Source organism: Apaloderma vittatum, unplaced genomic scaffold, assembly GCF_000703405.1.
Source record: "Apaloderma vittatum isolate BGI_N311 unplaced genomic scaffold, ASM70340v1 scaffold5760, whole genome shotgun sequence".
NCBI classification, from domain to species: domain Eukaryota; kingdom Metazoa; phylum Chordata; class Aves; order Trogoniformes; family Trogonidae; genus Apaloderma; species Apaloderma vittatum.
Genome location: NW_009694933.1, coordinates 3204 through 26794, shown reverse-complemented (window position 1 = coordinate 26794; position 23591 = coordinate 3204). Strand labels below are relative to the sequence as shown.

The 23591-nt window shown below is 52.3% G+C and overlaps 1 protein-coding gene across 1 annotated transcript in view; it reads left to right on the top strand.

The window, feature by feature from the left end:
• Positions 1 to 23591, top strand: part of LOC104273819 (E3 ubiquitin-protein ligase RNF213-like) — a gene marked incomplete at both ends in the record, with an annotated part of 39435 nt that overhangs the window by 14101 nt on the left and 1743 nt on the right. The window contains 35 exons of the mRNA XM_009869264.1: positions 38 to 1007; positions 1159 to 1352; positions 1516 to 1671; positions 2337 to 5885; positions 6205 to 6338; positions 7204 to 7319; positions 7526 to 7654; positions 8001 to 8065; positions 8522 to 8660; positions 9040 to 9181; positions 9629 to 9802; positions 10158 to 10291; positions 10553 to 10701; positions 10966 to 11169; positions 11679 to 11872; positions 12366 to 12486; positions 12817 to 12917; positions 13377 to 13550; positions 14156 to 14267; positions 14496 to 14676; positions 15041 to 15243; positions 15873 to 16088; positions 16641 to 16719; positions 17029 to 17063; positions 17733 to 17827; positions 17990 to 18140; positions 18228 to 18327; positions 18733 to 18824; positions 19262 to 19513; positions 20892 to 21024; positions 21462 to 21545; positions 21794 to 21962; positions 22192 to 22387; positions 23179 to 23256; positions 23486 to 23572. Coding sequence (XP_009867566.1) covers positions 38 to 1007; positions 1159 to 1352; positions 1516 to 1671; positions 2337 to 5885; positions 6205 to 6338; positions 7204 to 7319; positions 7526 to 7654; positions 8001 to 8065; positions 8522 to 8660; positions 9040 to 9181; positions 9629 to 9802; positions 10158 to 10291; positions 10553 to 10701; positions 10966 to 11169; positions 11679 to 11872; positions 12366 to 12486; positions 12817 to 12917; positions 13377 to 13550; positions 14156 to 14267; positions 14496 to 14676; positions 15041 to 15243; positions 15873 to 16088; positions 16641 to 16719; positions 17029 to 17063; positions 17733 to 17827; positions 17990 to 18140; positions 18228 to 18327; positions 18733 to 18824; positions 19262 to 19513; positions 20892 to 21024; positions 21462 to 21545; positions 21794 to 21962; positions 22192 to 22387; positions 23179 to 23256; positions 23486 to 23572 — 9108 coding nt within the window. The remainder of the gene's footprint in view (positions 1 to 37; positions 1008 to 1158; positions 1353 to 1515; positions 1672 to 2336; positions 5886 to 6204; positions 6339 to 7203; positions 7320 to 7525; positions 7655 to 8000; positions 8066 to 8521; positions 8661 to 9039; positions 9182 to 9628; positions 9803 to 10157; positions 10292 to 10552; positions 10702 to 10965; positions 11170 to 11678; positions 11873 to 12365; positions 12487 to 12816; positions 12918 to 13376; positions 13551 to 14155; positions 14268 to 14495; positions 14677 to 15040; positions 15244 to 15872; positions 16089 to 16640; positions 16720 to 17028; positions 17064 to 17732; positions 17828 to 17989; positions 18141 to 18227; positions 18328 to 18732; positions 18825 to 19261; positions 19514 to 20891; positions 21025 to 21461; positions 21546 to 21793; positions 21963 to 22191; positions 22388 to 23178; positions 23257 to 23485; positions 23573 to 23591) is intronic.

Sequence of the window (23591 nt, the reverse complement as noted above, 5' to 3'; positions counted from 1 at the left end):
GGATATGTGTCACAACTACGTCATTCATTTTCCCCAGCTCATCAACAGCTTGGCCGAATCAGGCTACGACAAGTCGGTGGCACAGGCAGCCTTGCAGAGCTGCCTGTCCAACTCTCCTATCACAGAGCAGATGCTCATGGATTTCGCCTTTGAGGAGGGCGACAACAAGGAGTTGGTGGAAGAGCTCAGCAAGTTATACGAGGAGAAGAGAGAAGCCTTCCTGCAGAAGAGCCGGAAATTTAAGACCCGGAACAGAGAAGTTGACCAGGTTTCCTTCAGCACCCTGGCGCGTAATGAGGTGACTGCCTCGTTTGAGAGTTTGCCATCTATTTACGACAAGGTGAATCTGCTCTGGGATGCCTACTGTAAGAAATTTGCTGGCCTAGTGTCTGATAAATACATAGGCTTGGATGTTTTTGGGGAGACGCTGAAGCACTTGGCCGCTCTAGAAAGCAGGCACATCGAGAGAAGTTTACCCGTAAGCTTTGAAATGGGGAAACCAATCCTTGTCATGTGTAAGGAAGAGGAAATGCTACCCAACATGTTATTTGTCTACCGACACACTGAGACAGCACCTCTCCCGTCCTACGACGAGGTCCTGGTGTGCACGCCCGACACGGAGGAGGAGGAAGTGGAGCTGCTTGTCAGGAGAGCTCTTTCCCCGGGTTCCCAAGACCAAAAGATCTACTGCTTGCTGGGTGCCGATAAATTAGTTTATAAAGTTTCCAAACAACTCGAGTCCCACTTCTTCCGCCTGGTGCAATTTTCCAGCATCCCCAACTACAGATTCATCATCTTCTGCAATGCCAAAGCTCACAACTCTTATGTTATCACGGCCTTTGATGCCTACAAGGTGACCTTCCCGTGCTACTCCAAGACAGAAATCCAGACCTACCTGAAGATGCATCTCCAAGTGCCGAGCGGGACAGCACCCGTCGCTCAAGCCTTTGAAGAGCCCGATCAGCAGCAGAATGTGAAGTTTGTCTTTTCGGAGCGAGAAGGAATGGGTAAGTTTTGGGGGAGTCATACTCTGTGTTGTACCTCAAACCAAGGAGGCAAGGTGGCGCACCGTGCTCTTGGGGAGAGGTTTCCTTGTTCTGGGTCACGTGCAAGTGCAGGAGGGTAGATTGATCCACGTCTGTCTCTTCCATTCCTTAGGGAAGTCTCTCTTTGTGGACAATATCACCAGAAAGGTCCGTGCCCAGCTGGGTGGTTCGCTACTGCTTCATAAAACCATCAGGCTGCTGGAGTCAGACATCGATTTCCAGTTCTTCGTGGAGGAACTCTTCTCCGTCGCAGAATCCGTGCCCGACATTCAGCCCAGCATCTTCCACATCGATGTGTCTCCAGTGGTGAGTGTTTGGATCTTAAAGTGAACAAGAAGTGATGGTGAAACAAGAGAAGATCCTACACACAGGGAGGGAGAGAAGGAGGTGGACGCTCACGTCCAAACTCAAATCAGAGCAGTGAGCGTGTTTTTGCATCGACTTTAATTTGGTTTTTTTGCCCTGCCAGGTATCAAAGGGTCTCTACCGGCTGCTGATTGACCTGTGCATCCTGCGGCACATCCAGAGGCCCGACGGCTTGGTCTGGAAGGGCAAACCCTGTCACCTTTACTTGATTGAGTATTTGGCCAAAGGGAAAGGTGTCAGCAGTACAAAGAAGCAAGAGGTATTTGGGGGGGGTCTCTGCTTGGGCTGGAGGAACTGTTAAGGCTGAGCATGAGAAAACCTCCTGAATTCTGGTGTCTCCACCAGAGCGATGCAGAATTTAGAGTCTGTCTCTGCAGTGGGGCAATGTCTCACCTACAGAGAAGCAACCAGGTCAAACAGGTCTCTACTCAAAGTGAAATATCAGGCCTGGCACTGAGTTTTGGAGGAAAAAGGGAGCTTTTTCATCTCAGTTTTGCAGTAACTTGAACCTCACAAATGTTTTTAAAACCGATTTGCACCTGAGCGGTGTTTCAGAGTTAACGAAGGTGAGAAATGCACCCCACAGACACTAGTGGTTGATCAACCACCTGTGGTTCCCTACCGCACCTTGAATATTGACTGAGTTCAGGCCGCTCCATCTCCAAAAGGAAGCAGTGTGCCAGGATAAAGTGTGGAAGACAACAGTCTCACCCAACCAAAGACAGGATGCTAGGCAAGACAGACCTTCCTGCTTGTAGACACTTCACATGAAGGCTTGGAGAAATCCTGGTGCTTCCACGTTTTCTCCCAGCATGCGGAACCATTTGTGATGGGGGGAAATAAGGAAAGGAGTTTTTGTGGTGTAGGCAAATGTGGGAGGCTGGAGAACGGTCCTGATGCTGATTTGTGTCTTCCTGCTTTTAGATGTCCACTGAAATGGAAGAAAAGTTCCTGGATCTTTTTCCTACCGTGGAGTGTGTATCGCCGCTGCGAGTGCTTGACTTGCTGGGAGATCCCACCTCTGTCTCTTCTGCGGAACTGAGGAAGGAACAGTTTGACCGGAGCAAGCTAAGTAACGACATTTTCCAAAGAGCCTACCAATACCTCCGCAGATACAAACAAAAGGAAAACCTTGACTGCTTTACTTTTGTCCCTGGAAAGATCGAAGGGACGGAGAAAGAATGCCTGGAGTGCTTGGTGGAGTTCTGTGGGAGAAGCAACCCCTCCTGGACCGAGGTCAGCAACTTCACACACTTCTTGAACTTCCAGTTAAGAAAGTGTGAGAAATCGGTCTTCTGCAGTCGGGTGGTCATAAAAGAGTTGTGTGGCTTCAAAGCATTCGTCATCAAGTTCATGATCGCCATGTCCAAGGACTTTGCCATGCCCTCCCTCAACATGTCGGATGAAAGCGTGCCGAGGGAAGAGCAGAAGGAGACGGACAGTGTTTTGAGAGAGTACCAGCTAAGACGCAAGTGGGAGCAGGAGTCTCACCCTTACGTAATCTTCCACGCTGACGATGATTCCATGGAGTTTCTGGGGTTCCATGTCAACCACAATCTTGATGCTATTGATGCTTATTCCCAGGCTGTTTTGGAGGAGGCGGTTATGAGCAGGCATTTATACAGGGCCTTGGCACTGCAAAAGGTTCCTTTCAATAGGAAATTTGAAAGCTTATCCCGAACCGAGCAGTTGGAGGCCCTCTGCAGAGTCTTTGGTGTGAAATGCCCAGCAGATCCAGATACTTCGTACCAGTTGACTCTGGACAACACCATGAAGATGGTGGCCATTCACCTGCGGTTCCAGTGTGGCATCCCTGTGACCATCATGGGTGAAACAGGCTGCGGGAAGACGAAGCTGGTGCAGTTCATGTGCAACCTGCAAAGGGCGGGCAGGGAAATTCAGAATATGCTGGTGGTGCGGGTTCATGGCGGCACCACCCCCAAAACCATCCAGGAGAAGGTGAGGCAGGCTGTGGAGCTGGCACATGCCAACGAAAAAAAGCACAACGTAGACACGGTGCTCTTCTTCGATGAAGCCAACACCTCAGAGGCCATCTTTGCGATCAAAGAAGTGCTGTGTGACCACAGCGTCAACGGAAAACGGATTTCCACTGACCGCTTAAAAGTGGTGGCTGCTTGCAACCCTTACAAAAGACACACCAAGGACACCATTGAGAAACTGGAGAAAGCTGGCTTGGGATACCGCGTCCGGAGTGAGGACACCCCGGAGAAGCTGGGTTACATTCCTTTGCGGCAGTTGGTGTATCGGGTGCAGCCCCTTCCTCCCAGTTTATTGCCTCTGGTCTGGGACTTTGGGGAGCTGAACGAGAAGACGCAAAGCCTGTATATCAGGGAGATTGTAAAGTCCACCGTGGGGACCAAGATCCCCATGGAAAACCTGGATGTCTTCACCAATGTCATATCGGCCTCCCAGAAGTTCCTGAGAGAGAGGAAGGACGAATGCAGAGTTGCCAGCCTCCGGGATATAGAGCGCTGCATGAAAATAGTGCTCTGGTTTTACGACTTAAGAGACCTGCTTTTCAGCGAGATTGATCAGAAGAAGGAGTGTGAGGTGCAAACCTTAAACCACGCGCAAAGGGCTTTGGTTCTTTCGGTAGGGGCCTGCTACTACGTGTCTCTGGAGAGCCGCCAGGAGTACCTGGAAGAGGTTGCAAAATGCTTCTCGGTCCAGGCGTCCTGGCTACAGCAAGAGATTGAGTTGTGCCAGGAGGTGTTTCTTGATAACCTCTCCATTCCTGAGGAGACAGCCCGCAACAACGCTCTGAGGGAGAACGTCTTCATGATGGTTGTCTGCCTGGACCTCCAGGTGCCGCTCTTTCTGGTTGGGAAGCCGGGAAGCTCCAAATCCCTATCCAAAACCATCGTGGCAAATGCCATGGGCTATATGTCATCCCGAAGGCCGTTGTTCAGAAGGTGCAAAGTGGTCCAGCTGGTCTGCTTCCAGTGCAGCCCCCATTCCAAGCCAGAAGGCATCATCTCCACGTTCCGACAATGCGCTCAGCTCCAGGAGGGCCAGAACCGCGATGAGTTCGTACACGTGGTTCTGCTGGATGAGATCGGTCTTGCAGAAGACTCACCCGATATGCCGCTGAAGACGCTGCATCCACTCCTGGAAGACGGATGCATTGACGACGAGAAACCAGAGGATTACAAGAAAGTTGGCTTTGTGGGCATCTCCAACTGGGCCTTGGACCCTGCCAAAATGAACAGGGGCCTTCTCGTCCTTCGGACCGAGCCTAGCAGGGAAGAGCTGGTGAAGACTGCCAAAAGCATCTGTGCTGACCAACCTCACCTTGACAGAATCGAAGATTTGTTCCCCATTCTGGCAAACTTCTACTGCAAAGTGCTGGAAAAACAGAAAACCGAATTCTTTGGGCTTCGCGACTTCTATGGCTTAATTAAGATGTTTGTCTCCTACACACGGGACATGAAGTGCAGGTCTCGAGAGGAGTTCCTCCTAAAGGCCATTCAGAGAAACTTTGGAGGTTTCAGCGATATCAATCCTCTGGAACTCTTCCATCAGTGCATCAGTGATGTACGTCTGCCCAACCAGATGGAAGCCAGCTGCATCACTCTGCTGGAGGAAAACATGGACACACAGAAAACCAGTTTGACATCTCGTTACCTCCTGTTGCTGACAACCAACAACGCCGCCTTTCAGATCATCCAGCTGACGCAGCTTATAGACACGGCCAACTGTGACGTCATATTTGGCTCTGGATTCCCACGGGACCAGGATTATTCCCAGGTGTGCCGCTCCGTGAACAGGGTGAAAATCTGCATGGAGATAGGCAGGCCCGTGGTCCTCCTCAACATACAGAACCTTTATGAGAGCCTTTACGATGTCCTCAACCAATGCTTCATCAGCCTGGGGGGCAATTACTACGTTGACCTGGGCCTTGGCACTCACAGGGTGAAGAGCCGCGTGAAGAAGGAATTCCGGCTGATCGTTATAGAGGAGAAGCAAGTGGTTTACGAACAGTTCCCCCCGGCTCTGCTGAGCCGCCTGGAGAAGCATTGCTTGGACATGAGCACCATCGTCGATGGGAAAAAGAAAGACCTGAAGTTCGACCTGGAGACATGGGCCAGGCATTTTGTCTACATGGAGAAGCCTGATAATTTCAGGGACTGGTCCCACGGGCTCGCTCCCAAGGAACACGATGTCTTCATTGGCTTCAGTGAGGACACGTCCGCTGCCGTTGTGCTGGACGTCACCCAGCACATCCACCTCGGACGTTACGGAGATCCAGTCTTCTTCGCTGCCACCAGCAAGCTGGTGGAGTGTGCCACTCCTGACTCCATCCTGCGCCTGAAGTACTCCGCGCTGGAGAATGCTGAGCAGATCCAGGACCTGTATTTCATCAAGCAGAAGCACAACACCCTGGCCAGCCTCTTGTGTGAGATGCTGAACCAGCAGAAGAAGAAAGGGAGCACCTCCGGGCTGTGCCTGCAGGTATTTGTGTTTGGCTGCAAAGCACCCGAGGGTGCTGCTTGTTCTCCAGGTGAGCATGGTGGCCCCGTGACCTTGGCTAGGCCAGGATGACGATGGGCTTATGTCCACTCTCTTCGCTTCTGTGGTCATCTGCAGCCAGGGTAGACTCTGCTCTTCCCTGGGAGGCAGACAGGTCTGCTCAGCTCTGGCTCAGGCTGAGATGCTCGAGCCACTTTCCAGTTGCCAGTAGATGAGCTCTGAACATCAATGGAGATGTCCTGGAGGATCCCAACTGTTTAAGGCAGCAGGACGACAATTTTCGTTTGCTTTTTCACTGCAGGTTTCCACCCATGCCAGACTGCTGACCCAGAAGGATTTAAAAGTGCTGAGGAAGTCATCCATTCTCCCAAAGACAATCCACTGCCTCTTCCTAAGCCAGTTTGACACAGAACACGCTTTCCGCCAGGAACTCAGGTGGGCTCTGGAATTGCCTTTCTTTAACTTTGCGGGTGATTTCCACTTCTCACAACAGTGAGGTGGGGTGAGACCTTCCTAGGAGGAAGCTTAAAGAGGTCATTTCATGGCAGGAATTTCTTCAGAGAGCCGCAAGAGGAGAGATTGCTCCTTGCTCAGTTTCATTTCGATGAGCCACAGAGCAGCAAGAGGCTCCTGGCCTGTGCCAAGTGAGTGTCCTTCCTGCATCCTTGATTCATCCTTCTTTCTTCCCCAGCATCTGCCATCCTTAGTCATCCTCCACAGTCGTCCTTCATCATCCTTCCTCCTCTGTCCTCCTCCCTTTCTCGTCCTTCCTTCTACCTCCTTTCTTCTACCACCTTGATCTTTCCTTCCGCCTCCTGCTTCCTTCCCTCCTCCTTCTTCCTTCCTCCTGCCACCTTCCTTCCTTCTCCTTGTTCCTCCTTCCTCCCTCCTTACCCTTCCTCCTCATTCCTTCACTCTACTCCTTTCCTCTTTTGTCTCACCTCTCTCACCTCTCTCACCTCTCCTTCTTCCTCTACCTTTCTTCCTTCCTCCTCTTACTTTCTTTCTTCCTCTGTTCATTTTTCTCTCTTTTCAAGCCTCTGCTGCCTTTTGGCCTTTTTTCCCTCCTAAGGCTCGACCTGTGCTCTGGACACTCTGGACTCTGTGTCCTCATTTGTCCCTGCGGTTGTACCAGGTTGTGCCAGCACTGGCCAGGAGGAATGTTTTCTTGGTGTGGCATCCACTCAAGAAAGCAGGTTCAGATGGCTGCAGCCTTTGGTGGGGAGGGCTCAGAGAGGGAGGACTTGTGGTCAAAGGAGTCTGGGACGAACCAGCTCTGACCTTCTGGTGGTGCTTCCAGGTACTGCATCACAGACGAGCAAAGGAGGTCGGCCAGCCCCCACCTGTTGCACATCGTGCTGATCACTAAAGTCCCGCGGGTCTTGGGAGGGTGCAGCTACCTGGCTTTTGACAGCGGTAAGGTTATGCTTGCTCCTTGAGTGGAAAAACAGTGGGAGGGGAAGACGTGCAGAGAAGACACGTGACGCGGTGGATCTCCCATCTCTCGCTGTTTTCCAGTCCTGCTTGGCTGATAAATCTGAGCAGCCAGTCTCACCCGTTTTCCAAACGGCTGATGCTCCAGAAGAGAGTGCGTGGACTGACCCGTCCTCTTGCCTTCCCAGGTGAATGGAGATCTGTTCACTTGGATGACCTGACGCCCCCGGAGAACTTTAAGGCCAATCTCGGCCAGCTTTCCAAAATGAGCGTTGCTGAGATTTTCACAAGCAGCTCCCTGCAGCAGCTCCCAGCAGGTAAGAAGTCTCTCACCATAAATTCACTGTCTCCCCACTGCTGTCCCCTCCAGAAACCCACTACCCCATCCTCCAACGTCCCACCCGTGGATAAGAATGCACCTGGATCAAGCAGGTCCCAGGCTGTAGGTCCCAGGAGCACTTGCTGTGTCCAGCCAAGTGCTCCCCAAGCCTGAGGGTCTCGTGTCATCAAGGTGCTGATGCCAAGCAGTTGTGTGGCTGCCACCTCAGCGCTGCTTTGTTTCTGCTTGTTGGTTGTCAAGGCACTCATGGCACCTCCTGTGGATGGAAGAATCTCTTGTTGGGGTTTTTGACAGCTGAGTCTTGTGGTTGATTGTGATTTCAGGTTCCCCAGAGGATTCTGCTGACCTGGAAAGCCTCATCGAGTCAGGTCTTTACCCAGACAAAAATGTACGATTTTTTTCTCTTTTCTTCTCCTCATTTTAGTTGCTTGGCATTGTGCAAGAACCAGCCTGGCTACCAACAGGCATTTTGGGATCTGCTTTTGAAGGTCCTTGCCTGGGCTGGTACCTTCTCACAGGAAAGAATAGCTGCAGGTCTTCCTGGGTCACATTCTGAGGTTGAAGTAGGGTGGTGGTCTTCCAGCTCCCCTGTGAGCAACGGGCACAAGACCAGGAGCCTTTTGTCACCCCCAGCAAAGCAGGATCCCTCAGGGATGTCAGCAGTCCTCCACACCCCGGGGACTGACTTAACCAGGGTTTGTTGGGATGGTGAGATGGGTACAGACCTTGGAGCTCACTGTGCTAAGTTCTGGAGAAGGTGATGTCCCAGGACAAGCGTCCCCAGGCAAATGGGAATGAAGTAGCATCAAGCAGCCAACTGACCTCCAGTCTTTTCCAGCCACAGTTCCTCAACATGGATGCAATGATCAAAGGGAGCATCCAGAAGGCTCTGATCAAGCTGGAGGACAAGAAGGACAACAGCAAGCGATCAATGGAGAGAATCAAGATCCTTCATAACTTGCTTTTCCATGCTGAGACTAGTGGTACGTGTGAGTAGAGAGAACTAGAAGGGGCTCCTTCTTGCATGTTGCAAGCTGTGTGGCTGGAATAAGACAACAAACGGATTAAGAGCCGGTTCTGGTGTCCCTCAAAGCCATCGTGGGTGGAGAAGGACCCAAGAGACAGAGGGCAAGGTCAGAATCTGTACTAAACCACAAAGTGGTAGATGACCCCAGGCAGGTGTCACGTGCCGATGGAAGTTGATTTTTGCATAAGACTGATTAAAAAAGAAAAACAACAAAAACTGGATGTGATTTTTGAGTGGAAAACTGTGGCACCCAAAATCCTTTGCAGGTTTTTGATGGAGTCTCCTATTGGAGATGAGTGCCAGGAGGGTTTTAACCAGTGCTGTTTTGTGATTAGTTTCCAGCCGCTTCATGACCATCCTGAAGAAGAGAATTTGTTACCTCCTACAAGATCGAGAGAAACTGATCTCAGAGCCGAGAGGATGGATTTTCCGCAGGGCGCTCTCTACCGAATTCATCCTGGAGGACACATCGTTCAGGTAGTGCTTGCTGGGGGCCACCTTCTTGCAAGTAATTCTGTTCCTAAAACCACTCTGCATCAAGTGTGAAGCCTGTTGCTCAAAGACCGAGACTTGACCAGGAAGTGGGTGAGTATGTGGGGACTTTACCAGCCTAGAAAGTGGCAGGGGCTTGCTGAACAGTCATAGTCAATCTCAAAATAAAATAATTAATTTAGAGTACTGTTGATTTGGAGGAAACTTCTTTTGGAAGCGCATTTCTGGTAGCCAGCAACATTGGTCGACTGTGAGATAGACAAGAACAGTTAGTTTCAAGCCTGGAGGTCCACATTTGTCATCTTCAGAAGTGCTCGCGGTGTTTTGGTTGACTTGTGGGTCTGCCAGACCCATGCTGTTCCCTGGGCAGAGGAGGGATTCTTGGTGGGAGGCAGGGGAGCGATGCAACAAGCTGTGTCACCTCATTTTTAGGCAAGCACTCTGGATGCACCTGGAAGACCTCGTGGTGGACAGCTTTGCCCAAATCCTTGCTGTGGTGGATGCCAACAACAACTTGGATCACGTCTCTCAAGGCTCTCCGCTGGCAGAACTGTGGCTCCGGATGTTCCAAGATGAAACATTTCTAAAAATTAAACACACCAGCAAGTAAGAGACAGGGTGTAAATGTGCAGTAAGGAGGTTCTCCTTGGGAGAGTCAAAGCTGGTGTTCGTAGTGACACGGTAGCTCGTGCTTGAGGTGCAGGTGTTTATAACCTAGCCGTGGCAGGTCCTGGGTGTCAAGCTGCTGGCACCAAAACTTCCCCATTCTTTTAGGCTGTCTGCAAAACTGACTCCTTCCCTGCTCTTGCCCTATTTTCCCCGACTTTCTCAGGTTTCTGAACACCTTTAAAGCAAACGGACACCAGTGGGAGAGGGGAGCTCCTCTGAGGTGGTTCATCCCTGGACACCCGCAGTCTTGTTGCACAATTTAATCCTTCTTTCTGCATTGTTTAAATTCAAGGGCAGCAGAGGCTAAGATTTCCACGTTATCAATGACCGAAGACCCCAACATCTCCCTCTCCTGCCAGTTCCCATTCAGCTGGGTTTTGAAAGCCTACCTAGACGACGTATGGAAGAAGGTCTATCATTTGAAAGGTAACATCAGACTTTCCAGGGGAAGCTTTAGCTCAACAAAGCTGCCCAAAAATCCATGTCCTTTAGCAATGATGGCAGCTGTGTTCCTCGCTTGAATGACCCAGAACTGCATCGTGCATCTCTGTTCTATCTCCTCTTCCCATTGAGACATTGTGCCCCTTCACCTGTGGCCTTCCACTTGGCCACACGTCTGTCTCAGTCTTAATGAGGATCTCCCATTTTCCACTCAGTGGCCATAACACTTTTCACTGTCCCTTCTAGACAAGCCCGAAAAGCCGACGGAGGAAGTGGCCACGTTCTACCAAACCTTCATGGAGAACGTCTTGATGCCAGATCCAGACGTGCTGCCCTATTACGTCAATGACTTTCTCAGGATGGCTTTTCCTGGACAAGATCACTCTCTCTACGAGGTGAGGAGGGTTAACTGGAGCACTGTCTTCAGCTGATGTTGCCTTTGGCCCTAGTCCTGTCCTTCCTGGCCAAATCGGATGTTTTGATAAGCCCTCCCTTGGGCTGCTCTGTGGCTACTCAGCTGTTTTCAACAGTTGGTCTTAATTCCACCTGGCGAGCTATTTCTAATGAAGAAACTTCATATGGGACAGGGCTGAGCATCCCACCTTAGTTCCCTTGCTGTTTGCTTTCAGCAGAAATGACGCCTTTTATTTTACCTGCAGATTCTCTCCAAAGTTTTCCTTGCCAGCGCACAACAACTCTGCTCCTCCGTGGGTGGGGGAAAAATGGGCTTTTCCCCTATTTGGCTTCACATGGAATATTTCTACCTCCAAGACGATTACCAGCTCTTTGTTGACATAGCCAAAAGCAATGACAATGTCATCAGCGAGCTGCAGGCGATGTATGAGGAGAACCCCCCCGAAATGGTAAGCAAATGCCCTCTAACCCTTCTCCTGCAGCATCTGAACATGATGGCCATCACAACGTCCTTCACGCAGTTGCATGCTATGTAAGACATCCTTGTGTTTCTCTGGGTATCACATTGAAGTTCCCTTAGACACTCTGAGCCTAGAGGTGGCTGGGATTTGTTGTGTCACACTTCAGTGGTGGCCTCCATCTCCTTGCCACGTCTCCGTCGAGACGTCTGCATCCCTCCTAAGGTGCGTATTGCTTGGAGCAGCAAGGCAGAGTGTTTAGAGGACTTCCCATGGTGAGTCCAAGTTCCTTCTCTCTCCAAGGCATGGTTGGGCTCATTAAAGCCCTTCCTCGTTTACAGATACCAGAACTTCACTCGTAAAAATCCATTTCTTTCTAACTTAACCCGGTCAACCACTCCAGAAGCCAGACGTGGTATCCCTTCCCTCTGTGCCACCCACCAGCGAGGTCCGTTCTTTACCCAGACTCTTTTTCTCTCTCTTTGCACACGTCATTTCAGTTTGTCACTCTCGATGCCTTGAACATTCTCCTGAAGAAAGTGGAACCCTCTGAAAATGGACTTCTGCCCTTTGATGCCTGCGTAGCCTGGCTCAAAAGCGTCAAGTCCATTAAGCCCTGGATGCAGTGGATCAGTCTGGACAACTACCAGCTTCAGTTCTACCAGAACAAGAAGAAACTCCTGGATGCTGTGTTGTAAGTTGAGGCACTCTCTGTTGACAACAACACAAGCAAACTTCTTGGCATCTGAAGGTCAGGAGAACTGAAGCCACGGTCCTCTTGGGGAGCCAGAGTCACAAGCCCTCCAACTGTCCACTCCTTCCTGCTCCTTCCTTGTGGTGGCAGAGGGCTCCAGAAACCAGTGGTGGATGTCTCACCATGATCAAATGGCTTAGCTCTGGTGGGCTTTCTCCGTGCATGCTTGATGGTGCCAAAAAGTTTTCTGGAGTCTCCAAACACAACAGCCAGAAATGGACTGGCAGCTTAAGCTTGGCCCAAGGCTCATTGAAACAAGCAGTGTAGACAGGACCGTGCCATGTCTTTCTCCCTGTAATGCCATCTCAGAAAGCTTTGTGTCCTCAGGCGACCACATGCTCCCTGGATGAGTCACAGAAATACCAGTGGGAAGGGATTTCATGAGGTCTGGGGTCCAACTTAACGGGTATCCTTTGCGGGGGGTGTTTTACAGACATCGCTGGGCCTGCACCAACATTGTCTACATGTTGATTGACCACCTGCTGCACAACGAGAAACAAATAGAGGAGAAACTCCTCAAGATGGTGGTGAAGCAGTTCATCTTCCTCTGGAAGGTAGGTGTTACCTGGGGCAGCTCATGGCTGGGGAGCTTGGGAGGGCTCTTCTCTTCCAGGAAACTTGGGGTGCCAGATGTAGGGAGGGCTTAGGAATGGGGAAAGACTGGAAACAGTGTCCAAGAGACAAACACTCTTTGGAATCTAAAATGAGGATTTGGAATCAAGGAAGGCTTCATTGATTATTTAAAGAGTCAATCCAGGTTGCTTACCTGCAGAGGTCTACATGGATTCTGCTGTCCCTGCAGCACAGACGTCCTGAAATGTTTGTCTTCCACGTACCAGAGAGGTGTTTCTGCTGAACTCGTGCCACGTGTTTGTCTTTTGCAGCGCCTCTATAAAACGCCGGGATTTGAGCCAGAGAAGACTTTTGATTTGGTGACAAAAGTGCTGAAGATATGCAACGAGAAGGCCGACGTTGTGTATCTGGTGTAAGTCTGAGCTAAAAAAAGTTGACTTTGGGGCCCTTCTCAATCAGTGCGATGTTTGTAAAGGGTGGGGGAAATACGTCAGCATTAGGGGCCACACTGATGGAGCCAAGGGGTGAGAGCCTGTCTTGGAGGAGGGGAATCATCTCTGGAGGAACTTCTCTTAGGTGTGGTGCCAAAGAAACCAGCTGCCCTGAACACCCAGGCACTCCATCCCCTCTCACCCAGCCGTTCTCACCACGGATCGTTTTGTGTCCAAGATGGGATGGTCCTCAGGAAGCTGCTGGTTCTTGAAGTGGTGGTGGGTCACCCCAGTCCTCCAGTGAGCAGTGAGACTAAGCAAAAGGCCCCATCCAGCTTCATCCCCACACCAGGGCGCACATTAAGCAGGAACCGAGCTCCAGCCCTCCTCACACCTGGCAGCAGTGCTGATCTGCCCCTGCTTTCGGTGGTGTTCCTCAGGAAGGGCGTGAAGGAGTGCAAGAACTGCCTGCGGGAGATCACTGACCCGGCAGAGCTGCCCTGCGGCCACATCTTCTGCACTCGCTGCATCTTGGAGTGGGTGAACAAGCAGTGTAAGATCTGCAAGAAAGTGTTGCCGGAGGATTACACGCCCACGGCTTCCGAGGTCACGAGGTATCCCAGTGCTGCCTGTCTCTAGTGTCTCCATGTTGAAAGTTGGGATGGGAGATACTGGTGCCTCATCTTCCTGGTTTGGGTCCTGTGCTCTGCAAAGAGAGGGTCATTGTTTCTTGCCTTGGTTGGAGGTGGATCATGAGTCTTGATTTTCTTCTTCCCCCCAGGGAAGCTGTTGCCTGTCACAACAAATTCAGGAGGAAATGCAATTCCTTTTTCATGGAGTTCCTCACCACGTACATTTTGGTCGATAAAGAGGCACCGTCTGCTGAAATCGTTCAGCGACTGATACAGTTTATGACTTGCAAGCCCAACCCTGAGCATCAGGCAGGGAAAAGGGGTAAAAGAGCTTGATTCCACCCTCCCCAGGGCTGGCCTCATGCTCATGGAAGATAAATAACAGATGTCATCCTTCCTTCGTAGTGTACAAGCCAGAAAGCAAGTTGTCACCCTTTGAAGAATGCATAGGCACCAGTCCTGCCATCCAGTCCTGCCTCCTGAAGCTGCTGCTGCTATGCGGGTCAGCCCCAAGGCTGCTCCCAAACCCCACCGCGGAACCCCTTGGCTACACGGGTGCTGATGCTCCGTGTCCTTCTCTGCCCTAGGTTCAGCGATGGCAAGGTTCACTTGGGAGAATACCTGTCCCAGATGGAGAAGATTATACCCAGCCAGAGTAACATGAACCATTTCTACTTCATGGTGGTGCACTGCCTGGAGGTGAGTGCCTTTTGGGATGTGCTGAGAGTCCCAACAAACACCGTAACTTGGAGCCACCCCCCCAGATAAACATCCATTAATCTTCCCCCCACCACATCTTTTCATGGAGAGCTCACCAGAGGCAGAGCTCACCTTAAAGATGAGGAGAAGGCCCAAGGAAGGAGGAGGAGGAGCTGCTCAGTTGAAGCTCACCCTTAGACTCTTAAAAATTGTCTCTCTCTGGAGCAGGATTTTATGTATGCTTCTTCTGAAGATGTCAGCCAGCTTGCTGAAAGCTGCCTCTCCACGGCAGACCTGTCTGCGTTCTGCAAGCTTGAGGTCTCAAGAATTAACACCCTCCAGTTCATCGCCCAGCTCCGGCTCTCCATCAGCCACGTGGCCACCGTGCTGGCCAGACAGATGCTTTCCAGTGAGTTCTTTTGCTTGGCGTAGCATGGGAACTGCCCTGACCTCTAAGCAGGTCTTGCAAAAGCCCCCAGAAAGTCCAGCCTTGGAGCTTTTTGCTGGAAAAGTACTGGTTTTATGGCAACTGAAGTTGGTTTGGACCAACTTTCCAGCTCTTCATTCCCCAGATTCACTGTGCTCTCCCAGCTATTATTTCTCATATTAAGGGATCCTGTGTACTTTGGCTTGAAGCCATGCTTCAGCCTGTGGGGAGAAGATCCTGCTGCACCCTAGATGCTACTGCAACAGTTGTAGGGGCTGCACTGGTGGAGGACACGTGTGATGTGCCACCACCTGGGACTGGGCATAATGAGAAACCTCCTTTCCAGATCCCAGCACACCTGCTGCCAAGAGGAATGAGAAGGAGCACGACCTGGTGAACGCAATGAAGAAGCTGGTTGAGAAGGCTCCGACTCCATGGCCTCAAGTGTTCCTCATGAGAAATCTCTGTGACATTTGTGGGATCATGCCTTTGTGTAAGATCCTCAAAGTGGAGAAGTGGATTTTACCCCAAGGGGTAGACATTTCACAGGTGGGTTGTTTCTTGAGAGTCTTGTGTCAAAGCAGAGCTGAGGGGAGTGGGATTTGCCAGGATCGAACCCTGTAAAATTGACTCGCGGGGTTCTGTTCTGCTCGAAGAAAGCGACAGGCCCTTGTGTCAACATCCTTCTCATGCCCTTCCACTTGCTTCTTAGGATGACAACGTGCATCTCTGTTTTTCAGGACAGAGGTGCCTGGTCAAATACAACCTGGATGTTCTTCTCCCTGCTGGATAAAGCACAAAAACAGCTAAAAACCCAAGATTCTAAACAACTGAAAAACCAAGAAAATGAGTGCTTGACTGTGAGTATCTGTTGTGTGTCTAACAGGAGGCTTCCAGAGTTTTTGGTCAGGACTGTCATTTGATCTGGAACCATGGTAGGTCTGAAACTGTTGGGTTGATCTGGAACCGTTGGTTTGTCTGAAACTGATGATTGATCTGGAACCTCCTGGAAACAGGTTTCTGTGTTGATGGAGGGCTGTGGCAGCTCCTGCTGCTGAGGGACACAAATGGGACTCTGCGCGGAGACTGAAGCTCAGCAGTGAAGCCAGAATCCCCCTCGCAGGGAGGTGCCGCTGCTGGTTGCCTTCCCTTACGCCTGTTTTGTTCAACTTTTGTAGTCTGTCATAGGACAAATGGAGAACATCCTCCGGCTGCGATTCGTCCCAGATGACCTGCCGGAGGACAAACTGACGAAGATCGTGGATGCTTTGGGTAACAGTGAAGACCCAGGCCTGCTGGAGGTTGTCTTCCACACTGCGCTCACCCTGGCCTTGTCCCCGAGCCACATCACTCACCTCTTTAGGAACATCTGCTTCAAGCCTGATGTGGTGAAGGTGAGTCTCAAGGCTGAGGTGCGCAGCTCTCCACCCCACATCCTGGCGCAACGTGTCCTGTCAGACAGTCTTTGCTTTGGTCAGCTTGTTCCTTTGCATTGCTCCTCTTCTCGGTCCTTGGGCTGAGAAGTAACTGCGACCATCCATACAATCACAGAATGGTTTGACTTGGAAGGGACCTTAAAGCCCATCTCATTCCAACCCCCAGCCATGGGCAGGGACACCTCCCCCTGGACTGGGTTGATTCAAAGCCTCATCCAGCCTGGCCTTGAACACTGCCAGGGATGAGGCTTCCACAGCTTCCCCGGGCAACCTGTGCCAGTGTCACGTTCCTAGTGAAGAACTTCCTAATGTCTAATCCAAATCTAACCTGCTCTAGTTTAAAACCATTGCACCTCCTCCTCTCACTACACAGCCTTGTAAACAGTCCTTCCCCAGTGTCCTTGTAGGCCTTTTCCCTTGCATTAGAAGAACTGTTCCTCAAATAGGCGGAAAACAAGCGAGGAAGATGGTTATCCCATGCCTCACTTTCTATCATGTTTCCTTTCCCAGGGGTCCTACCTTCCCACCATGCCTGGAGACCTGCTTTTTGATAAGAACTGGAAAATTGGTGACACAGAAAAGGTTTGGCGTAAGTGTTGGGGGAATCTCACCACTTCTGTACATGTAGGCCTACCACCAGCAAGTGATCGAGATTATCCAGGGGATGGAGGAAAGGGACTAAAGACTCCTCAAAGCCATCTGTATCCTTCTCATCTCCACCTGGGTGGATCAAATTTGGGTACCTTTTTGACAAGCTGTGTGAGGGGCACGTGCTGGGGCTGGATACCAGGAGGTGGGAGCCAGGCCCGTGACCCTCTTGGTGAGCTTCTGGCCGTGTTCCCATCGTGGAGGTTGTGGTGGGAGATGACTGACTAACTCTATCCTCTTTCACACGCAGGTTGTCGGTGTGGCTTACCCTGGATTGTCACCGAAGTAAGTCTTTCCTCCTGGCTGGTCGTCTTTGCAGCTCTGTCTTCTTGCACTTCTCATGGCGTCTTGGTCACTGCCATGGGAAAAAGCCCGGCTTGGGTTGAGCTTCTCAGGTCTTCTGATTCCCAGAGATGCCATCCCCTTTGCACTATCCTGAAACACATCTTGGCCTCTTGGGCCAGCTCTTTCTACTGGGTGACCTCTACAGACACTCCTCCTGCTGCCTTGGTCCCCTCTTCATGTGGACTCCAATGCCACTTTCCATGTCCAATGGTCCTTTAGTTGCAAGAGCAGCTGCAAGGCTCAGAAGCCAGTTGGATTCTTCTCCAAGCCAGCTGAGCTCATCCCCCAGTGGGGCTCTAGGCTAAATGGAGCTGGGATTTGCGTCTCCCCACGGGAGCAGTGAAGTGAAGCAGATGCTACCAGGTCTTGGATGGTCTCCTCCCAAAACTGATGCTTAGATGTGTCCTGCCGGCTGTAGGAAGAGCCTGGCTGGTCTGGAGATGTTTGCGTCTCCTCCTGCCTCTCCCTGGCTGTTGCAGTGACCCCATGTAGAAAGACGGGTGGAGGACGGGGAAGCTGCTGGGTGCCCTCAGCTTTTGCCAGATGCCTTCAGCACCCAGCTGGGTTCCAACCCTCTCTCTCACTCCATCCTTGCCTGTCCAAATGCAGTGTGGGCGTCCCACGGAAAAGAAGAAATGTAAATGTGGTGCAACTGTTGGGGGAGTTTGGCACACACCTACGAAAGGCTTCGTTGAGGACGACGTGTAAGTAACCCCTCCTGGCCCCACAGCCCCAGAGGGCGTCCACCCTCCTGCAGAGGCGTGGGGAAATGCCGTGGTTGGCTAAAGCAAAGGTCTCTGTGTGCGGTGGTCCCATGGTGGCACCTAGCAGAAGACATGGTGGGTGATTGCTCTTTCTGAATGCAGCACTAAGGACAAAACAGAGAAAGGGTACATCCTGAAGAGCCCTCTCTCACGGAGAAATGAGGTGGAGAGGTGCCTGTCGCCTGCCTGCGTCAGTCTGGTGAGAGCTCTGCTCCACTCTTCCCTCCTGCTGGGGATCTACACTGACAAACGGGTGAGTGACCACCGCGCCGTGAGGTCAGCCTAGCCTGGGAGGGGACCTTCCTGAGAGCCTAATGGAGGAACCTGACCTGTGTTCCAGGCAATTCTAGACCTGATGAAAAAGGAACCAGAGGACGTGGAAGAGTTCTTCTGGAGCCACCTTCGGAAAGATGTGGAGTGCCTGGCGGAGGCACTCAGCAGTAACACGGTTTTTTTCCATCTCTTCCTACAGCACCTGAGCAACCACAGCCCAGCAGGTAGAGAGGTGCTGGGAAGCTCTGGGATCGCGGTGCTTGGGTTTTAATGAGGACCAGTGACATTGGTTCCTCCTTGCCAGGACAGTCTCCATCCTGGGAAAAGGATGAGAAGACAGGAAGGACCATGGGGGCAGTGAGCTCATCCGAAGCACTCAAGCCAGACCAGCTTGAGGGCGGATGGGCAGATAGTTTGCTCTAAGTAGGCATCTGTGTCCTCATCCCTTCTGCTCTTGGTTCCTCTCATTTCTACGTCATCTTACTCCTCACTGTTGAGAAACCCAACATGCTCTGGGCAGACCCCAGGGTCTACAGGGTAAAAGTTCACGTATTCCCTTCTGTTGTCCACAGATAAGAGTGTAGCCTTGAGCATCCTGCCTGAGAAAAAGGACCGAGACAAATGGGAAAGCTCCTTCAAAGCCCTGGCCCAGCCCTTTTTCCAGGTATGCCTGGGCCCAGCTGCTGCTCGCAGGTATCTTGTACCCAAAGCAGCGCTTGGCTGGTGCTTGTGCCCATCTCCAGACACATCTGCTGAGCTCAGGACATTCTCACATGGGAGAAAAGAGATTTGTCCCCTCTTTTTTGAACTGGGACCTCATCCTGGAGTGGCCTCCTGCTCTACTCCTGCAGAGAGCTCCCTTCTTGATTGCTTTCTATGCTCTGAGTGAGACCCTCCTTGGAAACCAGTAGGTTTTCTTCCCTTGGAGAAAATCACCCGTGAGTTTCTCCCTGGGCAGTTTTGTTCTTGTCCCTTTGGTGACACGTTCTCACCACGCCTCCCACTTCTCCAGAGCCCTCGTTGCTTTTCATTGTACCATGAATCCCCTGGGGCTGCTTGGGTGACAAGGGGTGGCTCCTAACAACCCCTGGATTCTTGCAGGAACTGGAGCAGAGCCTTAATTCTGTCAAGAAGCAGAGGATGAATGAAGGCCCCCATAGCGTCCTCCTGAAGATAATTTACAGCCAGAAACCCCCTTTGGAACATCTGCCAAAGCAGGGGTTGATCAACCAGCCCTGCATGTGGAGATCTGAACAGAAGACAACCATCCAGACGCTGATGCATTTGCTGCAGCTGGAAGATCGAGAAGGCACTGGAAATCCATATCCCATTCTGCTGGAGCTCCTGTCAAAGGTTTAGATTCAGAGAATGACGGAATGCTTTGGGTTGGAAGGGATTTTAGAGATCATCTAGTTCAAACCCCACAGTAGTAGGTGACTCTCTTCTGAGAGGGATGGGGGCACCCATCTGTTGAGCGGTGCAGCCCCTAGAGGGATGTGCTGCTTGCTGGGGGCTCGTAGCAGGGATCTCACTTACAGGCTACCAAGCTTTGTCCAGACCCCTGACTGTTATCCCCAACGGCTGCTTCATGTGGGCACTAATGACAGAGCGAGGAGCCGTCTGAGGAGCAGCAAGGACTGTCACCCGCTGCCTTTTCCTGGCTGCGCTCTTGGAGCAGACTGGGCTGCCTCGCTTGGCTCCAGGGTCTCCCCTGATGTGATGGGTCCCTCCTCGTTGGTCTGCAGAGCGGTGAAATCATTCTGCAAGGGCACTTCAGGCTTTGGAGGAAGTCTTTTCCTCCTGCAGGTCCCTGCTGTTGCGAGCTTCCATTCTTCTGCTTTATTGGGGTTCCTACCTTCCGTGGGTGCTGGTGAGGGAGCTTCTGGCTGTTTGTCTGTAGTTCTACCGCAGGCTGCACCTGGAACCAGCTATCTGACTCTTCCTCAGCCTCCCTGATGCTACGCAGCCTTCTCCCCATCTCCTGCAGCTCAGCCGCCCCCTTCAGGAGGGCCTCCACCTGGGCACACCTTTTACATTCAGGTCTGTTGCCTGTCCTCACCCCAGGAGAAAGGTCCAGGCACTTCCTGCGGCCTGAGATCCACACTGCAGCCTCTCTCTTCCGCTTGGGTGGAGACATCGGCCTGCCCTGGGGTAGAAGGTTTTTTTCCGGAGCTGCAGCCTCAGCTCTCAGACGTGCACCTGCCCTGTCCCCTTGAGGTTCAGTAGAACCTTGACCTGAGCAGGTCACAGAACGGTGCCTGGTTGCTGGCTTATAAGCAGTTCAAGCCTCTCCTCCTGGCTAGTGGCGCGCCCTGCCTTGAAGACACACCCTTCCACACAAACTGACACCCCCCGCTCTGTTCCCAGCCCCCCTGGTCACTGGTGCTCCTCAGGACGCTTTTGACAGGCGTGTGTTGGGTCACTGCTGCCCCAGCAATGCCTTGGCCTTGTCAGCACCTCCCGTGAGAGCTGCCGGTTCCTGGCAGGTCTCTCCACTGCCTCAGTGTTTCCCTGTGTCAGGAAACTCCTGCTGCAGGAACATCTCCTCTCCTGGAAAACATGTGCAGGCACCAAGTAGGTTCAGCCCAGTTGGTGTCTGTGGGGCACCAGGGTAACTTTTCTCCCCTCGTGTTTCTTTGCTTCTTAAGCAAGACAAGGTCCTGCTCCGGGTTACCCCGTGCTGCCAGATGGGATCCCTGTCCCTTGAATCACACTGAATTTTCTCTTCCAGCTTGAGAACATCCAACACGTCCGACACCTGCCGGACATCTTCCGTCTGCAGAATGCCCTGATCCACTTCTTCCAAAACAGCCACGGAGGGGACTACACAGTCCAGCAATTCCTGGACCAGCCTGGACTTTCAGGTGTGATCCGGAATTTCACGATGCCTGGGACGTGGGCCTTAGACACTCCTCGGCACCCAGATGCTCTGCTGAGCAGCTGCTGCCACAGTTTGGGTGGTGGAGCCAGCCCAGCCAACACAAGAGCAGCCCATCAAGGCTGGGGGTGCCTCTGGGGGAGCAGTTTAGGGGAAGGAATTTAGGACAGGCACTGACACAGATCTTTCTCCTGGGACATTAGGTGCTTGGTGAGGTTCTGCTGCTGTGAGCAAGCAAGATAAGTGAGATGGGTTTTTAGCTCTTTTTGGTCTCACATAGGCTCGAAGCCCAGCTTGAGCCGATGTGCAGAATGGTGTGGGCTGGCACCTCCGGTGTTGTATCTGTTGGGAGACATCTTTTGCCCTGACTTGTCTCCTGGGAGGATGCCTTGGTGGAGCTGTTTCTCCTCCCTGTGTCCACAGAGGACCAGCATTCGTCATTCAGAAGAGCTATAGAGACAATCCAGAAAGTTTGGAGCAACATTAAGACGAACCCATCCAGTTCAGGTACGTGGTCATCCCCAGGATGTCAAGTCCCTCCATCCTTGGCCGTTTCTTCTGGAGGTGCTCTGAAGCTGAGCTTCTTTCTGCACCTGCCCTTCCTAGCAACATCGCTGAGCTTGCTCGCTTTGCACCTGCTAAAACCAAATTAAAAACCCTTCTGAAAACACAAAACCTAATTAGAAGCCCCTCCAGGATCTCAGTTTCCCCTGGGATGCGTACACCAGACCGAAGACCATTCTGCCCTTTTACAGGCATCACCATCCTGCCAGACATCTCGCCGAACAGCATCAACACCAACACTCCCATCGTTCACCTCCTCCCCACCCAACCATCCATCAGCCACCTGGTGACCGCGTTCCTCATACAGCTGCAAAACAGCTGCGTCGACACGGCCGCACGGGTCACCGGGGAGAGGCAACGGTACGTCTCAAGCTGCTCACCCCAGGGCATGTCCATCTCCTCCACCCTCCATAACGGCTCCGTAAGGGGTTTCCAGGGCTGGTGTGGGGCTTGAAGGGGAGCTGTGGAGGCCAAACGATGCCGTTGCAAGGTCCTGGTGGCTTGGTGTTCAGCCAAGTGGGTCCTTGATAGCAGAGCAGGATGAAGTGAGAGGTCTTGTGACCACAGAGAGCAACCTTTCCTCTCCCAGGTCCATCTCTGCAGAAGAGGTGAAGCCCTCCTCTGTGCTGGCCATAACCAAGAACAGTCTGGTGACCATGGCACTCACCAACCTGCAGTATGAGATAGACGAAGACGGCAAGAAGACGACCTACTTTGACTTTGAGATGCTGCAGCGGCAAGTGGTTCACCGCTTCATCAGTGGGAAGCCCATCATTAAGGCTCAGGTGAGTTCACCAGTGGCCAAGTTGGGTTCTCCCAGGCCAGCAGCAAGGTTGGTGCCTGTTTCCAGCCCCTTCTACGCGCCTTTCTGGAGTCAGCTGAAGGCACTGGCAGATGCCTGCTGTGCATCTCTGTCTGCTCCCGGGGTTTCAAAGGACTGCCATGGCCAGAAACCACTTCTGTGGTCACGAAATCAGGGCCTGAAAGGTCATGTGAGGACCCAGAGCCTTGTCTTTTGTGAGGGAGAAGCCAACCTGGTGTCTGTGAGAGTGAAGGAGTTGGTTCAGAGAACTTCATCTCCCAGGGTCTCTGCAGGACTCTGTAGCACCGTGGAGGAGCACACTTCTGGCTGGGGCTGGTGGTCTCCATTTGGTGAAAATGAAGCCTGGAACTCGTGGGAAAAGGGGACTTGAGGATACTAGAACCAGGGTGTCCTGCAGCAACAGGGGTGGGCGTGCTCTCCTGAAGGTGGAGATGAGTCCCCGCTGGCTGTTCCCGGGACCCTTTTGGTCCTTGGAAAGAGCTCCCAGGAGGACTTTCTCCATTACCTTGCTGGGGACGGAGGTGAGGCTGTGAGCTCCCCAGATCGTTCTTCATGGAGATGCCTTCCTCCAACCATGAGAGACTTCCCCTGACCTCCACAACCCCACAGGGGCCTCAGAAGGCCATCGGCCACCTCCTGCAGAACCCTCGGGGACATGCAATGGACCTGCGTCTGCACAGCTGAGCTTCTTTGCTGGCCCCTCTTAGGTCCTGCCAGGCATGTCTGTAACCGTCTGTCCCCAACTCTTTCCAGACAGCTCCATCCATTGCCCTCAACAACGTGAGGACCCTTGAGGTAACCAAGAGGAAAATCAGGGAACAACTGCCGCAGGTAAGAAATGAGTCACTGGTCTCCTCCATCCAAGCCTGAGGTTCTCCCCTCATGTCCTGTGACAGAGACCAGGCCCATGTGTGGGAAGACCCAAGACCAACTCAACTTGGCTTGGAGACCTGGCAGGACCCAGTTCTCCTGCAGCAGGGGCACGAGCAGGCTGGGAGGGCGTCACGTCGTGGTGGTCTCAGCCCTCGCCGGGTCACATCCTTGCCATTCTCACTGCCAGGAGCTCCTCAGCGACAACCAGCAGAAGCGCATCATGGAAGAGGCCCGTTCGGTCAATGCCCTCTCCCAGGCCCTGGCCACCTTGAAGGTGGCAGCCGAGGTCCTGG